We start from the raw sequence: 21,068 nt of genomic DNA on the forward strand, positions 1-21,068 counted from the left end.
CACTAATTTCTTTACTTAACCTATTTTTTCCAGCCCAATTTAAATGTTGACCATGTCTTGTATGCTCTAGCCTATTAAATTTACTTACATCTACGACTGATACATTTTTGAAATGCTTACAGATGGTCTTGTATTTCTCATTTACTCGACTTATTTCATAGTTAACTACAGACCATTCAGGTAAATCTAATCTGTATGGTAAGTTGACCACTACTACATTTGTGTGGGTTAGCTTTGCCAGATTTTTTTGGAGAGTTTTTGTAGCATCATCTCCTAAATTCTTTGCGACATCATTGCTCCCCCCTATTATCACTGTAAAGTCATTTAGGTTCATTCCTCTACTTGATTGGTCAATGCTTTCCATAACCTGATTCAGTTTTGCCCCTGATTTTACCATTCCAGTCACATACATGTCCTTTAGATTGTCCTTCATTATACCTGCTAACTTTTTTCCATGACTATCACTAATTAGGTTCACTTTACCACTAGATTTTTTGCGATTCACTGCACATCTAGACCGTGATGAAGGATTTTTAGATATCCTATTTATCAAAGGCACATGGTCAGTTTTTGAAATATCTAATTTATTTTCTTCCACTTCCAAGGAATCAAAGAGGTTATTTGAAGTAAAGTCCTTTTTTGTTTCTAGGTTTTTGAGTCTATTTGCCCTCCCTTGAACAACTTTGCTCCAAGTAAACTCATTTGCGTTATTACTTTCGTTTGCATGTCCAGTGTCCTCATGGTTTAATAGCTTGATTTTCAGTTCACTATTTTCAGCCTTCATATTTTCCAAATCTTCTGTTAAAAGTTCCACTATTTTCTTGAGATTAACAATTTCATCTTTAATCTTACCTGGAGGAATTTGATTTACATTAAGGCCTCCTGTTGGATCCGAAATATATGGGTCTGATTCAGTCACCAAGATGGCGGTACATTTTTCACAAATCCAATCATTCATTGGAACGTTGTCTTCCTTAATATCACAACACTTGTCAAAGTGATACCATGAATCACAAACATCACATAATATGCCATTCTTAACCACTTTCAGACATTTATAACATTTGAAATCATTTACAAATTTAACTTTTTTATGGAGCGATTCCGTTGCACCACTCCGACCACCCGCCATTTTGTATAGTATAGCTTAACACATTAATGTATGTAGGACGAAAAGCTGTTTTATGTAGTTAGAGACTAAATAGAAGGGTCATTCCATGCCAAATCAACAAAAAAAAAGTGTCATTTCTGACCCAACCATCTCGGATTTTTCTGAAACTCTACTATTTGGTAGTCTTCATGAAGATATGAAATCCTGAGAAATTGTAGCTTCCTGTGTGGCGTAGTTATGAAGTTTTGGGGGCTCGAAAATACGAAAAATTGTTGATTTTTAGTCTGCGCTCGAGACTTTCATGGATAATTGCTCTTACCCTAATTGACGTAGAAAGCTGGTTGTAGTCTTGTTTGAAAGGACATGAGATAAGCTTTCCAACGGTGTATCACATCACTATATTTAGAATAAAATCTTTTCAAGGTCATCACTCTGACCTTTGGACCTTGAACTTTTGAAGATGCATATCTGCGATTACCTTGGAACTGAAATATATTGTTAACACAAGGTTACACTATAACATAACCAAATTTGAAGTTGGGACGATTATGGGATAATTAAAGAAAAACAATTTAATTAGTATAAGTGTATTTTTTCAGCTGGTCATTTCTAGTGGGAGTTTGCAACATTGCACTCTTGCATTCCAATACTTCTGCAACTAGAAAGTGAAGAATGTGTGCAGCAGTGTTGTTTGAAACAAGTGTGGTAGAATGTTGAATATATAGTGTGTTTAGTGTGACACTTCTAATTTGAGCCGACTTTTTTTAAGATACCTCGATCACCAGCATCATGGCATCATCCAGATTAGAAAGCCTTGAAGATTTTGAGATCCGTGGAAACCTTGATAGTCGACATTTTGAAATGAATAAGTATCACCTGGAAATTAACACCAAAGCAGGAACAAACAGTGGATATCCACAGACAGACCAACACTTGAAACATCAATCAAGTCTGCAGAATTCATAGAAATTCTAGTCAAAAAAATGTGCACCTGATCGGAAATTCTTTCATGCCAACAAGTTTAATTTCTCAAGCATTTAAAAGAAACAGTTCTTGATAGGCACTACATTGTACTTTGTGATTTTGCAGAAAATTACTCCTGTGTGTTGCAAGATGCCTCGCAAGGTTTTCACTGGAACGATGGTCAAGCAACAACAATACATCCATTCACTATTTATTATGGAAATCCCAATACTTCGACAATCATAACTGAAAATTTGGTTGCCATATCAGATAGCATGATAAAGCATTAGTTCACTTACTCCAGAAAGTACTTATTACATTTTTGAAGGATAAATTTTGTTCTGATAACCTGGTCAAGATATTTTACTTTTCTGATGGAGCAGCAGCACACTTCAAAAATTGCAAAAACTTCATTAATGTTGCCTACCATGAGGATGATTTTTCTATGTTGTGTGACCGATTCGCTAAAGTTAATTGTATTCCAGGAATCAAAAAGATTCATGCAGTACTTCCTTTTACAAAAGATGTCATACATATGAAATGTTATTCTGCATGTGATGAATTTATAGAACATCATTTCATAATATATTAAAATGCCTTAGAATTCACAGATATTACTGGATATTTTACTTGTGTATATAATAACAACTGGTGGCTAGTGTGTGTTCATAAAGTGTCTGAAGACACCAGTGATTTACAAAGTAAGTTTCTTCAACCTCAGAGACCATCAGGATCATTTTTATGCCCCCATTTGATTCAACTGAACATTTGTTGGGTCCCAACGTGCAATGTTCTAACAAAAGTGGATCCTTCCACTGCTACAAGAAGAATGTACACTTAACAACGGACGAAAGCCAGCTTGCCATGCAAAGACTGAATGAATGAATGAATACTGAAGAACAACCTGTGAACTATGGTGCATGTAAGTTATTTCTCAGGAAACAAACATTCTTGTCCATTTTTCACTACTGTAGATAATCATATTATTCTTGAAAGTAAATATCAACAGTGTTACAAACTCCCACTAGAAATGACCAGCTGAAAAAAATACACTTATACTAATTAAATTGTTTTCTTTAATTATCCCATGATCGTCCCACTTCAAATTTGGTTATGTTATAGTGTAACCTTGTGTTAACAATATATTTCAGTTCCAAGGTAATCGCAGATATGCATCTTCAAAAGTTCAAGGTCCAAAGGTCAGAGTGATGACCTTGAAAAGATTTTATTCTAAATATAGTGATGTGATACACCGTTGGAAAGCTTATCTCATGTCCTTTCAAACAAGACTACAACCAGCTTTCTACGTCAATTAGGGTAAGAGCAATTATCCATGAAAGTCTCGAGCGCAGACTAAAAATCGACAATTTTTTGTATTTTTGAGCCCACAAAACTCCATAACTACGCCACACAGGAAGCTACAATTTCTCAGGATTTCATACCTTCATGAAGACTACCAAATAGTAGAGTTTCAGAAAATTCTGAGATGGTCGGGTTGTGAACTTTGGTGATTTGGCATGGAATGACCCAGAAAGTACATTGAAAGCCTACTGCAAATAATAATAATTATTAGTAGTATTATTATTGCTGTACCAACAGCGTTACTGAGTCTATCATGGTTTCACCTGATTTTTCTCCTCTGCTGTTCTACCTGCTATCTTGAATGTTTTCGTAGTTTGTTTGGATTCCATGAGAAAGACTCCTTTGTATTGGTAATCCATTTAAAGTGCCCCTTCCCTTCCTAAAAATTTCCAGCAAGTCATGCGATAATATGTAACATTATTGGCTATTGTGATAACATGTAGTATCATTTGGTAGAACTAAATTTGTAATTTTTATAGGTAAATAGTTGTAGTTTGGTATTGTACAGGACTACTATAAATGATTCATCAGATTTTAAAACACTGAATTTTCTGAAGTAGTACACATACAATAATGAATGATATATGAAAAGAACCGGAAACTCACCAAGTTTTCATGTGATACACACCAGATGGCAGCACAATTGCAGTGCCGTTACAAAATGCAGGAAAAGAGTTTTTGTGTGTTGGAATATGTGAAGTGTTCATCTGTTATGCAGTGCAACATGCATTCAGAAGAGAATACTGAAATGAGCCACCAGGTGGCACTGGCAATTTAAGGACACTGGTTGTCTGTGTAAACAAGCATGTGTCTGATGAAACAGTGGAGAGTGTTGTGTGGCCAATGGGGCACACACAGAACATTTGTAGAGTGTCAGAAAAACGTGGCGAGTTTCTGGTTCTTTTCATGTATCAATCACTATTGTATGTGTAATGTTTTTGAAAATACAGTGTTTTGAAATCTGATGAATCCTTTATAGTAGCCCTGTATGGTTTGTAAGAGCATTATCCACAATCTTTCTTCCTACTTTCAGATTCACATGAAGACAATGCCAACCTCCATGTTCCGTTTGCTAACTGGACAGGAAACACCAGTTTACATTTAGAAGTGGCTGTCACAAAGGATATAATCCTTTGATTTCTTTGGCATTTGCTCTCCCCTTCGTGGAGAAGCGTATTTATCAATGTGGATCTGTGATCTTGTAGTTGCAAGAATTGTGCTGCTATGGCAGGTACGAGTAGAGCCAGAACAAGGAAGTGCCTCGTGTGAATTTATACGAAGAGAAAAAAAGTATCATAGCTTTTGAAGTTACCCCCCACAGCAAGTGCAATGAATGATTTTTTTTTCATTCATAGATTTTCCTTTCGATTATGTGTATTAAAAGGAAGTACATGTGAGTGTGTGTGTGTGTGTGTGTGTATGAGTGTGTGTGGACACTGCGTCTGTGGTGAAATGTGGAGTTCTGAGTATTTATGTGTTCCTGACAAGACCAAAGATGTTGATTAACAGGTATACCTAACATTGGCAAGAGTGCCTCTTAATGTTAGAGCAGTGTATTTTCTAGTCACGGTACAGAAAGGGAAATGTTTCACTTGGTGAACGTTCGGAGAGGAAACTGATTTTAATGTTTTGGAGGAGGGGAGGGGGAGAGAACTATCAGGTATGTAACAGATGTTTATCTTCCTGTAAAAAAAAAAAAAAACTCATATAATCAGTTTGCTTCCGTTTGGGGGGGCATGGAGAGAAGGGGCATTTGAGATGGGAGCTGTGAATTTATGTGAAGCAGAAACTCCTTCAATGTGAATAGAGCAAATTCAATGTAGAATGAATATATCTCCTGCATGTGGTTCGGATTATTATGAGAAAGTAATGTGACCAAATACATAATATGGAGTGTGTGGGAAGAACATTGTATTTTGTAACTTTTACTACTGCACTGTAAAAAAATGAGGAAATTGTGCACAACAAGGCATTCCAAGGAAGTAATTCCCTTGCTAACAAGAGATCTAATTATTATAAAAGACAATGTTGTTGCTGGTAACAACATGTGTAGCATTTCCAGTTTGTTTTGGTGTATGCTTCACTTAACGCAGTGAATTGTGACATTCAAACATTTCATTACAGCCTATATATGTATATCACACATCACATAAAGCAGAATGAATTGCCTTATTAAGCAGAATGTATGAGTTACACCAACATATGAAAATAAGAACAAGCAAATTGCATGTGTTAATTTAAAATGTAAGTGAAATTTCATTGTACTTAAGACTTCAATTGAAGAAAGTATTTCAGGGAATGGATATGTCTATCGATGGAATGATGTTATGAATTTAGTTTTGTTTCAATCTTCCACAAAGCAAACATTGTGTACTTACTCGATTTGATGTGTGAAGATTAAGGAAGTGTATATTTCTGTCATTTGTACAGGTTGATATTTAATATGTTTGCTTTCCTTGATTTTTCTTTACACCGTTTCTTTGAGAAATCATGGATTGAACTATGAACTATTTGTACCATGCTTCACAGTGACCCTTATTCTCTTATAGGGATCTCAAAGCACCTTGCCAATTTCTCCACATATTTTTTAGTGTAGCAGCTAGACTCCATACTATTCTAAACCATCCAGTCGGTCTATGTGTGATCTATGTTAAAATTACATACAGCAGTGAAAACAACTCGCAACTTTTATAACTCGAATGCAAGATTAAAAGAATAAAAATGTACATGCGATTGGATCAAAGAAAAGGAAAACTACCTATCAGTGGTAAGTGTTTGAAAATGGACATATATATTCCACTTGACAATGAAACATTTATTGTCTTATTTATTTTGTATGAGGTAACAATGACAAAAAAACAGCATTCTTGTGCACTTGTTTCATAAAAGTATCTGAAATCTAAATTTTGCTTATAATGAATGAAGGTGAAATGTAATTAAGTACGCAGATTGTAGTGTATTTTACTCTAGCAGTTGATCATCTTACTGCATACAGTTGTGTAATGTGTGCACTATTTTAGATGTACTCTTTAGTCATAATTCATGCTGTGAATACGTGGCTTCGAGAATTGAATTTGTCTCCAACAACATCAAATTGATGATGTTAAAAATAAGGAGGGCATAATATTTGAAAGTTTTCACTGCCTTTTTGATACATAATTTGGTAAAGATGTAATAGCAAATTTACAAAACTATTACTACATAGCTGTATGTAGTAGCAGGTCTTTGCTAGGCATACCAATGGAAGTGAAGATTGCATATTAAGACCATAAAAATTTAACGATGAGAGTGTGTCAGACTTAGAGGTGTACACGTGATTATTTTCTAAAATTGTTTCATCTATTTACATAGATATAACCGAAGTGTATCGCACCATGTTAAGTCATTCTATTTTTTTTTTTTTTTTTTTTTTTTTTGTAGTAATGCATCTAAACATCTCTTGTGAATACATTGAATAGACATTTCTCTTGTGATGAATCAGTTGTGTTCTTTGTAAACTCCTCTAAGTGTCAACATTATAATTTTCATGCATCTGGTGGGGATTGCAATATGCAAGGAACATACAGTTGCACCTAATTTGTTGCAAGTGTAGACTTTCCCCCACTCAGATTTCTTTTGCAGTTTTATTTATTATTATTCATGGTGCTTAGCATCATGCAATGAAGGAGGAATGTGGAAGCATGGCTCCACATATTGTTGTTCTTGGCCATAGATGAAGATGTGATTAATATAATTTTCTACTGTAGATACCACCCAAAACAAGTTTACCTCTAATATCAAAACTCAGCGGTTGCTTCATTCGCAAGTCTCATTTTGCATTGCAAAAATCACAAAATTTTATGGTATTTTTAGTATATCACCTTGAATTTAGGTGCTCTGACACTCAACCTATGCAGCTTATTGGTTCCACTTCAAAATAAAATCCTCTAGAGACACTGATGTCAGCAGTAGTGCAAAGATTTCATCTACTTGTCATGGTAATGAACCGGATTTCCATTGCAACATCTGAAGGTTTTTGTGGTTACATTTTTGTGAATGTGAAAATTAGTGCAATATTTGGTGTGTTAGTCACTAAGATAGTAAAGAACATTTTGAACACTTCAATTGTTGAGATGATATTTGTTAAAAACACTAAAAAGCACACAAACAGCATGATAAAAAACACTTTAGGAGTTGTCTTAATGACAATTTATGTTTCATTTGATTTGGTGTTTTAAGTTCACTTTATGCACAGTAAGGCTAATCGGGACTGGACCTACAGTTTAAAGTGGGATCCGAACCACTATGTGCCTCAACCGGGTATCGAAACCGGGACCCCTTGATTACAAGGCGATGATGCTACTACTGCGCCATTGGGGAGGCCCTGACAATTTATGTGGAAATCTTTATTTATCATGGTACAACACAGTAAAACTTAAAAATCCATCTCCCCCAGCCAATAATCCAAACACAAGAACTTACCAACACTGCAAGACCGCAACGACATCTTCCGGCAGAAACAGCAAGGTAGCAACAGCGGACCTTCAACTGCGTCCCTTCCGTCGCCCTTGACCAGCTCTGATGATGATTCCGAGATGGAATCGAAAGCTTGGAAGAACTCCTATAGTGTTTTTATCATGCTGTTTGTGTGCTTTTTAGTGTTTTTAACAATTATGTTGCCAGCACATGATGTAAGAAGTTTTTACTGTCATATGTTGAGATGGTGTTAAACATTTTCTTAAGCATTAGACTTACGTACAAGCTGTCTTACTTGCTTCATGCCAATCTGTAGGTTTGAAATATGATCATTTCATTTTCTGCTCAATTGGAAAGGTAAGTGACCTGTTATTAGAGTTGGTTTCATCCTTGTAATTTATCCTTCAGGATACTCTTTCATTTTATTAAAAATTAAATTCAATTCATAATCCAACACTTTGTCTAGCATCGTATTTGGAGAGTATTGCTGATTGTGTTGTTTACACTTGTTATTCAGATCAAAGTTTACTTTTATTTTCAAATTGATGTTATTTTGCAACTGAAAATCAATCCACACATACAATATTTTCTAGCAGTTCACACAGGCCTTTTCGATGTAGAGGCACATAGTGGTTCAAGTCCTACTTTAAAATTTAAGTCTAGTCCCAATTACTTACGTGAAATTTAGAAATTTCGTATTTCCGCGTTGCGCAATTTAATAGTCAAATCCTATTAATTTCGAAGATCCTCTGTCTTCATTCACTAAGGGTATGGCAACGCGAAAATACGAAATTTCTAAATTTCACATAAGTAATTTTAAACGTCGTTTACCACATCCATCATGAATAGTCCCAACTAGCCTATCTGTGCATAAAGTGGACTTAAAAATACAGACAGGCAATTCAGAAGTTTGCTTACCATGTTTCAATACAGAAAATTTGAAGTAAATATGTCCATGAAACAAACTACGCTCCATTGTTCTTATAAGAAAAGAAGCAGTCCACTGCCATGTAGTGTCACCCTCTTTTGAACCACCAGAAACAGTTCAGAAAGTACCCAAGATCATTTTCTCATTCTGGCTAACCAACATTTTCTAATGTATTAATAAATAAAAAGTAGAGGGTCAACTGCTTTGCTTTGGAAACCAGGTAATCCAGAAAGATCTTACGTATGTTGCATGAAAAAACTTTATAAGCGATTTTAGCTGAACAGCATATTTAATATATTATATTATCATATATTACAGTTCAAGCTGCCCTCTTTTCCATGTACTTCTCTTTGAAGATATTTCTATCTTTTTTCTTCTAAGCAGATATGAAGCATGTTATTGAAGTCAATATCTGTACATACGAGGGAGAGTCCGAAAATAACTTTCCCCTGGCGACTGTGGACAGAGATGGGAAGGAAAAGCAAAAAACGTAAATGAGAAAAGGAATAGCATACTTACTTCATTTTTCCACATAGGAACCTCGAACATTCAGACATTTGTCATACCGCTTGATAAGCTTCAAATAACCCTCTTGGAAAAAATGAGTGTCACCTCAGCATTGCTTCAAAAGCACCTTCTTCAAAGCCGGAAACAGATGGAGGTCACTCGGTGCAAGATCGGGACTATACGGCAGATGGGTAAGGTGCTCCCAATCAAGGGTTGCAAAATGGTGTTGCGTAGCCCTCACCGAGTGCGGTTTTGCATTGTCATCCAACAACAGATGCGAGAAGGTCAGGCTTCCTACGCCGAATAGCCTGCTTCAATTTGGACAGGCTGTGACAGTAACGTGTAGCGTTGATGGTTCCTTGTTCCAAAAAGTCCAGCAACAAAACACCATGGGCATCCCAAAAAACTGTGAGAAGCACCTTACCTGCCGAGGGAGTTGTCTTGAACTTCTTCCGGACAGGAGACGGATGTTTCCACTCCATTGATGCGGCCTTCGATTTGGGTGTGCTATGGTGGACCCACGTTTCATCCCCCGTCACAATCCGAAAAAGAAACTCATTTCCTTCCCGGTGATAACGCATGAGATGCCCCAAACTGACTCTCATGCGCTGGTCCAGATGTTCTTGGGTGAGTTGACGGGGCACCATCATGCTGACACCTCCCCTCGTTTGCAAGCACTACGCTCACGCCATCTGTTGGATCGCGGTCGTACTTCACCCACTGGTGTATGGGTGTCTGTTGTGTTCCAACACGGCCTGGTTTCCTCCATTGCTGTACGATTTCCCTGGCAAAACTGTGGGGGAAACTTATTTTCAGACTTTCCCTCGCACAAACACATGAACAAAATCATGCACATAATCCTGGGATTTACACAGCAAGTCTGCTGATATTTTGTTCCTGAGTGGTGCAAATAAGTATGTACATATATGTGTGTGTGTGAATATAAAGGTGTTTTTAAGACCACAGAAAGTTCAATGAAGACAACTAATATGGCAAAGTGAGATATAAATCACTGAACAACATCCTCCCACATGTGCAGATGCCCACCCATGACATGATCCCCAGTTAGGGGGATGGAGAATCAGGTCCATTTTTTATTTTCTGACCGAAAAATGTCTGCTAGGTCAGTATCTCTTAGAAGTGAGTGGGTGGGCATCTGTACGTGTGGAAGGATGTTGTTAAGTGATTCAAATCTCACTTTGCCATGTTAGTTCAGTGTTAATTGTGGTCAGTCTGTGGTCTTAAAAATGCCTTTATGTTCACACACACACATATGCACAACTTATTTGCTCAAATAAGGATTTATTTGCACCGCATGGGGACAAAATACCAGCAGACTTGCTGTGTAAATCCCATGATTATGTGCATGATTTTGTTCGTGTGTTTGTATGTACAGATATTGACTTCAATAATAACATGCTTCATATCTGCTTTGAAGAAAAAAGTTAGAAATACCTTCAAACAGAAGTACCTGGAAATGAGGGCAGCTTGAACTGTAATACATGATAATACGTATAATATATTAAATATTTTGTTCAGTTAAGTCTTATAGAGTTTCATGAAAGTATTTGGCAAGTGTACAAATTAATCTAAGTTTTAGAAATCTTCTGTTGCTTCACTAACATAAGGATGTAATTTATTTATCTATGTCAGGTTAAAATTGTCAAGTGGAACATTAGTGTCTCAAGATTGGGTGACTCCAATCCCACTAGAATTTTGCTTTATTTCCAATTCCAGCCACTAGCTTTCACCTCTCCTGTATCCTTTTCTGCAACAGTACTGTGATAGCATGGTGCTTCTTGCTGGACACTGATTATGTGAACCCTCTCTCGTAATGTACCTTAAGTTGTGCCATTGTTATACTCTGTGAACTAAGCCTGTCAATATATACAAAAGAAAATTATTACAAAATAAAGGGAAAATAATATAAATTAATATGTGTTGAAATTTCTTGTCTTCCATTGTGATTTTTTGTGTGTTGCATGTACATTTTCAGGAACTGTCATCAACTATTTAAGGATATCGCTACATAATTTGCTAATGATACTGCATGTTAAATGCAAATTTAAAAGTAATTTCAATGATGTATGGCAAAGCCATTGAAGTACTGATTGTTGCAGTGTATCTGCCAACTGGAAATTATGGGGATTAAATTTAATTCTGCTTGGATAAGAAAAACCTTTTGTGGAGTTGTGATCATCCAAGACAGCAGGAAAATTAAACATCAATAAACGTAGTGTAGCGTTTATGCTGGTTTGTTAGCATGTCTTGGCATTACTGTGGAAATTTCTACAAAAAAGAGAAGAAATATGAATGCTAGACACAACTTATCTTCCAAATTTTAAAAGTTTGTTCTTATACTTGAATTTTGTCATAGTGAGGCAGTGGATGAAAGATGAAACAATATGAGAAAACGCTAAAACAGCACATCATCTTTGTGGTGTATTTTTGTTTTGTTTAGTCAATTGTGTGATTGATTAATTTAAAATATTGAATACACCAAGCTAGATGGTAATTTTGAATGTGTTAATTCAACAATAAATCTTATAACCAAGTCATATTCACTAATATAGAACTTGCAACAATAATGTGGCAATATAGAAAGATCTTATTAATACACTTGTTTAAAGAAGTGCCAATTTGTCACATTTATTAAAATATTTTTATATATTAATAAAAATATAAAAATGTATAAAAACCTAAATTACTTACGACAAGTGAGTACCATCCGTCGATAAATGCGACATTTCGGGGGGTCTTACTGCTCCCTTCTTCAGGCTTTCCTTAGCCAGATATCACCACATTGCCACGTCAAGTTATATCAAACAAGGAAAATGGTGTGGGTTGAAGTGGTAAAACATAATTGGATAAAACTTGTCCTCGTCAAATGTAAATTGATCATATCCCTTACCGTCTTACTATAAAGAACCCCCACACAAACGAATTAACGTTAAACTATAAAACTATAAAATTCCAATCCCTCACATGGCCGTGTGGCCACCAGCTGTTACTTCCTTATAGAATGCAAAGGAGGACTGATACTCAATCTCCACAAAACCTGCCAAAATGAGACCAAAACTACAACTCAGACTGAATTATTGGCCATTGTTTATGAAGTTATTTTACTAAACTTTTGCTTTAGTCTTTTCATATGAGCCAGCCTGCAATGTAAATGGGCTGCCCAGAACTTCATCTTCATCCTTTGCATACTATCATGGAGGCTCTCCTGATTTGTCACACCATAGATCTCTGCATTCAATGTGAACATATTTGCAGCTGCGATTATTCTTAGCACCTTGTTTTTTGATGCAGATAGGAGCACCATGCATTCAAACTACAAAGTGTAGGTCATCAGATTCCGGACCAAGACATTGAAGATGTTGAGTTTGCTTTGTAGTGTTAGCACCTACATCTTAAATTCGGGGTAAATTTGTTCCAGTGTTCTATTGCCATAGTCTCCTAGATTGTGGATGTGGTCCTTCTGTCGAATAGTCCACTGAGGCATTTGGAATGATATGTCTGTGTAATCTCAACCGTGGTTGGAACCTAGTCGGCATCTGCTTAACAGAACTGTTGAACTCTTGTCTGCATTGATTGTAATTTGCCATTTTGTCGACCACTCATCATATAATCTGAGGTACCTCTCCATCAATGTCTCACAGTAATGTAGGATGTAGTGATGGGTCATGGCAGTTCCTTTTCGGGAAGCAGTTCACCGGAGCTCGCTCACCGAAAGGAAGCGTTCACCGGAAGTCATTCAAAGGAACTACGAAGCCACGGAGCATGCTCTCGGACGAGGCAGTTCCTTTTAGGAAGGAAGTTCACTGGAACTTGCTCGTTGAAGGAGTCATTGACAGGAGGAGCTACCATACCAACACAGCTCGATGTTGGATGGAGGAGGGGATGTGAGAGACTGCTTGTGGAGTGGGTGAAAAGAATTAGAGGGGAGGAATCCGCTTTCGCGCAGATATTAAACAGCTATAGGAAACAATGTATCGACTGACCAACCGAGGTTCGGGAGCTGCTTTTAGGGTGGGGGTGAATGAAAATACATTTTAATGGATAATTGAACTTTAGCGGACAAAAAGTCCTCATCGGAAAGGAAAAGTTGGACAAGTTATATTCTCCCCTCTTCCTTTCTAAAAATGAATTCCTACTCCTTGTTGTCGCAGTGCATTACAGTGCCTGGTGATAGATGAGGAAAAATAATTGTAAATATTTTAAACATGGACGTCCGCTGTATTTTTTCCAGAGAAAGGCAAACAAGCTATTTTTCCAAGGTGTCAAACGAGGCATATTTTTTCGACAATAGTATAATCTCCTAAAAAAAAACTTCAGTTTCAAGTTGGCATGCACCTGTAACGCCCTTCTAATAATTAACAAATTGAGATTGAAATGAAATTATACGTATGTGTAAAATGTACAAATTTTAGGTTGAAATTTATTTTCTAGGGTGGCCATCACCCCTCCCCACTTTTTCAGACTTTCATGCAATTAAATGGATACACGATCAAACAAACACCCGTAAGAGAATGGAAGAGAGGACCCTAAACCTTTGACTAAGAAGACTAGCATTCATATTTTTCAAGCTCTTTTCAAACTCCTTTGTCACACACGTTGAGAGTTCCTCAGCAGGGGTTTTCATTCTGAGCATGAACAGCCCAACATCATACAGTACTGACGTTTCACATTCATTGCCATCAAAAGCCTTCATTCTCTGATGAATGTCAATTGGGAACACATTTTCTGCAGTTAGAAACACGGTCACCACACGCAGTTTCAGGTGCACCGACATAGATGGTTACATGCTGCAATTTTCCTCGCTCTAGTTCAGCAACCCATGGTGATAGAAGTTTGAAACTTGGAATGGAGAAGGGGGAAAGTCTGTAGAGTACAATGCATGGTTGCTCAAAATCCAAAATGTCTTTACACAGTCACAAAAAAATAGCAGGCATTACTTTTCAGCCTGCCCTCGTACATCTGGCCACCTCTCTTGGTGTAATTAGGTCAGGCATCTCATCTGGTGCTTCTTCCTGTACGAAATTGTTGAGCCAGTCTTCAACCTCTCCTAGCGTGTCATCATGGTAGGATCAGAATTCAGCACCAATTGGTCGTCTTATTGGCATACAAAGTCTTCTGCTTGTGCAATAGGATCAAATGTTAGCACTCTTGAGGTGTGAAGCACTCTGGTGTCTTTGCATCTTCTTCCTAGAAGACTTCTTGTGATCTTCTAGAATTCAGATATGTTGGCTTTTTCCTCTTGGAATGTGGCTTCACACTTTGCAATTGTAGCTTGGAGGATATATGATTTCAATCTAGGTTGTAGCTTTTGCCAGAGTCTGTAGTAGTGATTAAGGTGAGTGACTTGGAATGGAATCATCTTTTTGCCCATCACTTCATCTTCAATAAGAGAGCCAAGTTTGGATCTGGTGTGGTTGTTCTGGGCTGGACCATTGTTCTTGTATTGGAAATCTGCAGTGCAGTGATTTTGTGGATGGCTGACTGTATTTTCCAAACTTGGAATGCGACTCGTGGAGGTTGATGACTGCATTCAGCTGACGCATGTACGTATGTACTTTCAGTTGATGGTGTGTCATACCTTGGTGGCAGAGAGCATGTTAGTAATGCATGTGAAATCTCCAGGTACATGAGGTCGTGGTCTGAATTCAATGCATTTGTCACATGCTGTCCATATGCCAGTTGTATCCTTTTCGTCAGGGCAATATTCAGTACATCTGGTGCTCGTCAACCCCTTGGGTAGTGTGTTGGTTAGGCTGGAGCATGTACCAACGTATTGGACACTTGCAGAAGTCTCTTTCCCACTGGGTTCTGATACATACAGTTCCATCTTTGGTGTTTTGTGTTAAGGTCCCCCACCAGAAGTATCTGTCATCCAGGGCAAGGATGTCTGCTTTCACAATGCATGTGGGTGGCTTTTCATATCTTGACAATTGTGAATGAGGATCTCCGTGCATGTATCTTCACTGCAAGCACTTGCAGATGTTGCAACAGTCCGATCTGTATAAGTTGTTATTGTATACCATTCTGTACGAGAGCTATAGTCTGCTCATTCTGGCAGCTGCTCTGTCTTGTCTGTACGTGGTGTAGTTTGAGAAGCGAAGTTGTTGCTTGCAGTTGAGGTGGGTTTCTGTTACTAGAACCACGTTGATATGTTTCTCGCTGAGGAACAACCCAGCTGCATTCCATGTCACAATGGATATATTGTCTTATTTAGGCATTGTTATTGGCTGCCATAAATGAGGATTTTCATGATGATTTCGCATATGGTCGCCCACTTTGTGGCTGGCGAGTCTTCAGCTATTTTCCTGGCCCCATGCTTCAGCAGGGACAGGTATTTATGAAAGATGTCTGCTTTGAAAAAGCTGATGAACGACTGTAAATCATGACTGACAGTATAAAGATCTATCTGGTGGTTGTTCTCTGCTTGTTGAGTGTTTCCTTGCTGAGAATGGTTAAGTTTCCCCTCATAACTTCTGTTTGGCATTTTACTGGAGGTGAGTAGAGCAGGAGTTGATTTCCTTGTACTTGGTCGATCTGGCAATGTGGAAGGTTTTTGCTCTCAGTTGCGGCAACGGTCTCTGTATGGAGATTTGTTGAGAATGAGTCTATTTCCTCATGCCTGATTCCTTGGATCTCTTCTTGTATCTTGGCCTGGGATAGCAGTTGAAATTCCATCCGATCTCTTTTGGTTGGCATTGCATAGCAGTTGCCTGATTTGTCTTGCTGCTTTGTCTCAGTGATTCTGCACCATCTGTAGTTGGCTGGATGTTTTTCTTTACAGTTGGTTCATTTCGTAGAGTATTCTTTGAACATTGGACCGAGAAATGTTCCTCTGAGCATTTCACACAATGAGGATTGGCCTTGCAGTCCTATTCTCTAGCAGCGGTAACATTGTAATATTGTGTCTGATTGGTAAGTTTCTATATTAATCTTGTAGTAGTTCAAGTTTGTGAGGTGCTCTAGCAATTTCCATTCTCCTCTGTGAGCTATGGTCACAAGGAAGATTGGGATCGTTATCTCTTGACCATCACTTCGATTCCACATCTGGATGATCCTTTTTACGTGGTATCCTAGTTTTGATATCTCGTTCTGTATGGCATCGACCGGTGTATCAATTGGAAGCCTACATAGTACCACCTTGTGTGACCAGTCTTGCTTCAGAAGGCCGTGCATCATCTGTATGTGGTTGTTGGTGCAGTAGTGTTTCAATGTCTTGAAGTCTTCTGTGCTCCTACATTGAATTGTTCATTTGCTGAGTGTGCTTCACCATCAGCTTCTCATTGAGGTGGCTAACAATGTTAGCTACGTTGTTGTATTTGTTCCTCGAATTGTAGAGATATGGCAGCTGTCTGATTTTCTATAATTTGTGTTGGAACCCTCGATTTTCTGTCTGTAGTGGCTGAAATTGGTTTTCGGATGTTCAATGTGCATTTCTTGTCAGGATTTTTCTTGTGGGTATGTTTTTGGACCTTAAATCCATCAGATAAGGGGTCTTGTTCCTTGTCTGTGCCCGATATATCAGTCTCTGCAAGACTGCATTTTGCCAATGATTGCATATTTATGGTCTCATGCACTGCTGGAACACTGGGTTCAGGGTCTCCATGCTTTATTGTGACTTGTTTTGGTTTCTGTGACTTTTTAGGCCTTGATTAACTCTGTGCTGAAAGTAAAAAAATCACGCTTATCCTGTGCATTTTTCATCCAAAAATTCTCTCATGTAGGTGTCCTACCTACAAAGTGGTATTTGCAGTATTGCACAGGTAATTGTTTATGAACAAAAATATAATTTGCTGAAATGTTTTGAGCATATAAGACACACTGAAGTAAGTAACAAGAAATCCTCTGTCGAAGCTACAGGGTTTGTGCAAACATTGAAAGATCCTCGGTTCATTTACTGGCTTTCGTTCTACCACAAAATCATGCCACATGTTGTAATCTTTTTTGGTTGTATTCAAAAGAAAGAAACCGATGCTGTTATAATGAGCGAGTTTGTCAAACTTTTTGTTAGTGTGATAAGCAATGTTCGGAAACTGTACGAAAATGAAGAACCCTCTTCAAATGAACCACTGAAGAAACCACAGTGCTTTGCACATGACAGTAATAGGTTGGCAGCTCTGGAAGTTTGTGATACAATTATGTGCAGTATCATTGATAGGTTTGGGATTTTGAGTAATTTGTGTGCATCGAAGCTATTTCCCATAGACAAGTTCCCTCCATACTGCAATGAATTCCTAGACAGCAGCTTTCAGATAACTCTTAAATCGTATCCCAAAATAAATGGTCCAAAATTGTGAACAGAGTTAGAAGTATTGTACAGTCGTGAAGATTTTTGTTGTTCCTCCGGTGCAATATCCGTTCTACATTTTTCTATTACAATAACATGTTGCAAACAATCTCAGTGTGTGTGATGATGTTGAAAATAATCGTGACCATTCCAATGACGACTGTGGAGACCGAAAGATCATTCTCCACCCTGAACAGAATAAAGACATTCTTATGGAATTCCATGGGGAATGAGAGGCTGAATGCACTGGTGATGCTATCAGTAGAGAAGATGGTGCACACCATTCCTTGACTTCAACAAGTGTGTGATTGAGGAATTTGCTACAGCCAAAAATAGGAGAATAAAACTGATATACAAGAAATAAAATAACAAGGTAAGCTTTTCTAAAGTATTACATGCCCACCAACAACTGACTATCATCTTGTCCTAGCCTTGGAACTTGCAGCATGCAGAGTGTGTGATGTTCGACCTCATCAGAAACCGACAGAACTCTTTTGGTTACCTAATAGTTATTAGGGACCTACTGGGAATTCTAAATACAAAATTACTTTAAAACTAGAAACACAAATAATTCAATGACTTGTTTGTTAATTTATTTCAGTTTCTTATTCAAAATTCAATTCAGGGCCTCCCCGATGGTGCAGTGGTAGCGTCCTCACCTTGTAATCAAGGGGTTCCAGATTTGATACCCAGTGGAGGCGCACAGTGGTTCGGATCCTACTTTGAACTGTAGCTCCAGTCCCAATTAGCCTTTCTGTGCATAAAGTGGACTTAAAACACCAAATCAATCAATTATTCAAAATTCAGAAAATTCCAGAGAATAGTCAGTTTAAGATATGTTAGTGAATCATTTTAAACTACCACAAATTTAGCAGTTACATATCTTTTTAAAATTCCAAAGAACGAGAACAAGTTTACTTATCAATAAGTTAAACTATTCATTTGATGAACAAGAAATGTAAGAAAAGATATAAATATACAGTTTTTTTTTTAATCTGCAAGAACTCACTTTAAATGTATAACTGAGTCTAAAATTACAAATAGTCTTATTGATTCGAATTCAACAAATGTTAAAAACATGGAATTGTCCCCTCCACATGAACATCTCGGTTCACGGATTGGCAAAATATTTTCTTTTTTAATTACTCCATATAAATTCAAGTTAGGTAAAGGTTAAGTTCCCCATGCATATAGATAGCACCATGCCATGAAGGCACATTTAAAGGGTGTAAGGGTGTGGGGGTATGGCCCCACACATTCTCCATCTATGCCATTTTGGAGGTAATGTGATCAGCACCATGCTCCGGCCACCTTTACCCCCCAGGGTTGCCCCCAGGTACCCATTGATTTGACTGGGTGAGCCCCAGAGGTGCTACAGTATATGCAGGGACAAGGCTTGAAAAATTCTGACCTTAGATCACCCCAGGAATTGAACCCTGGTCTTCCGTTTGGCAGTCGGGTGCCTTACCGACTAGACGACCATGGCAGACGAAGTTCTGTTCATAATGTGTTTCACTCAAATCATAATAATGAATGATTTGCAAAATTCCTCATCTAAGAAGCTTGTTCACGGAGTGGAAACGTGATCTCAACAATGTTGAAACATTAGAACTTAATTGCATAATATTTCACAAAATGAAATACACACGCGCACCTCTAACTGTCCCTTGAAATCACAGTGTTTCGCATTCCCTCAAATTTCATGATGTGGAGTGAACAGTGCTGCACTTTGTGGATTTTACAGGGACTTTTTAGCGGTGTCCACGGAGTGGAAAGGTCCCCCTGGGACATGATACTTTGATATTTTACTCAACTAAGATCTTTATAAAATTGTTCTTTGATGTTATTAGGGGGTTCAAAGGTCATTACTTAATTAATGACAATGTGATAAAACTTAATTTGTCTAGAGGATAGAACATTAAAATAATCCACATCCTTAAATTTTTGAATGCGGACAGTCCATGGAGGGGAAAATCTACTTATTCTGTGTAAAATTCTGAAGAGAGAAAGAGGAGAGGAGAAGGAAGAAGAATGGAGGAAAATGAGCGTGAGATAAAGAGTCCAGCCACATTCTAGATGGAAGAAAATATGTTCAGCCTTTTAGGTGAAAGTACAGTTGACAAGGGAAAGCCACCTGCTAGAATGTTCCAGAACAACTTTCTAATAGTCTGGAGGGGAGTAATGGTTGTGTATATATATCCTCCTTTTTTGTACCTTGTTACATTTGTACTTGGTGCAGAGTCTGAAGAAGACCTTGCCAGAAGGTTGAAACGTTACGTTTAGTTTATGTTTTATAATAAAATAAATGTCTGCCTTGGTCAGCATATTGAGTTTTCCATATTTTTGTGAAAATAACTAAATACATATTTATATATTTAGCACATTTTTACTACATATAAATCCATTTCCTGGTTATGAGTCATACCTCTTTTATGTTCATTACAGACCTGGCTACAAGCACATGCTACTAAAGAACAATTTTGTTATCAATTGGAAGAAGGGCAAGACATTTTTTTTAAACTTTTTTTTTGTCTCTTACAGAGGCCATGCTGGGATGGGGGGGGGGGGGGGTTGAAAATGGTTTCACTATACAGTCATGGGTATGATTCAAAATTGTACAATTAATTGCATGCTTGCATTGCATGAATGTGAAGTAACATGCTTTGTACATGGTGTCCAAAAAGTCACGTAACAGACACTTTGAACATACATAAGTTCTGTACAAAAAGTGACAGAGACATGAACTTGGCAGTGGGTACTAACTTTGTCTATGTGGATGTTTTTTTTAAATATTAAACAAGCAACTTATTCTCTACATGAATGTTCAGTATGGGGGAAAAGTTACTAAGGTGTGAAAAAGTTTTTGTACGAAGTAAAATAATAATAATTTTCGATGTGTATCGATGGTCTCCATGGGTATTTATTGAATTGATGAAAGAACAATAAATTTTTTATGCATTTCGTGCATTACAGGATGATTTATGGGGTTAATTTATTGCAAGCTACTGCATAGATGTCTTTTATTCATATTTGTTTTACTTCGTACAAAACCTTTTTCACATGTTATTGACTATTCTCCCATACTGAATGTTCATGTAGAGAACGTTTATACGAGGGGCGTATCATAAAGAATTACACTTTATTGTTTTAATGCAAAATGAAATGGCGTAATTCCACGCACTGCGCAGGATGGGTGCATAGGTACCTTGTCTACCGGCAGGTGGCAGCACCGTGTGACAGTGCATAGTCTGTGGCCTGTGCAGCCGTCGAAGCACAACGTCACAAGTGCTGTTGCGGACAACATGGAACAAGATGAACGTGGTCAACGATGGACGAGTTGGTTTTTGTGGAAGGAAGGGGAAACAATGGCACGTATCCATAGACGGTTAGTGGCTGTGTGTGGCGAGTATGCAGTGTCACGGAAAATGGTGTATAAT

General features: G+C 37.7%; 1 protein-coding gene across 7 annotated transcripts in view; it reads left to right on the forward strand.

Moving 5' to 3' along the window:
• Positions 1-11,242, forward strand: part of LOC145994656 (uncharacterized) — a 314,233-nt gene extending 302,991 nt beyond the window's left edge. For all 7 annotated transcript variants that reach the window (XM_083130764.1, XM_083130767.1, XM_083130768.1 and 4 more), the window contains one exon: positions 4,470-11,242. In XM_083130764.1, the coding sequence (XP_082986890.1) occupies positions 4,470-4,541 (72 nt within the window). In that variant the 3' untranslated portion in view covers positions 4,542-11,242. The remainder of the gene's footprint in view (positions 1-4,469) is intronic.
• The last annotated feature ends 9,826 nt before the right edge of the window (positions 11,243-21,068 follow it).

Source organism: Lepisma saccharinum, chromosome 11, assembly GCF_977018435.1.
Source record: "Lepisma saccharinum chromosome 11, izLepSacc3.1, whole genome shotgun sequence".
Taxonomy (NCBI): Eukaryota; Metazoa; Arthropoda; class Insecta; order Zygentoma; family Lepismatidae; genus Lepisma; species Lepisma saccharinum.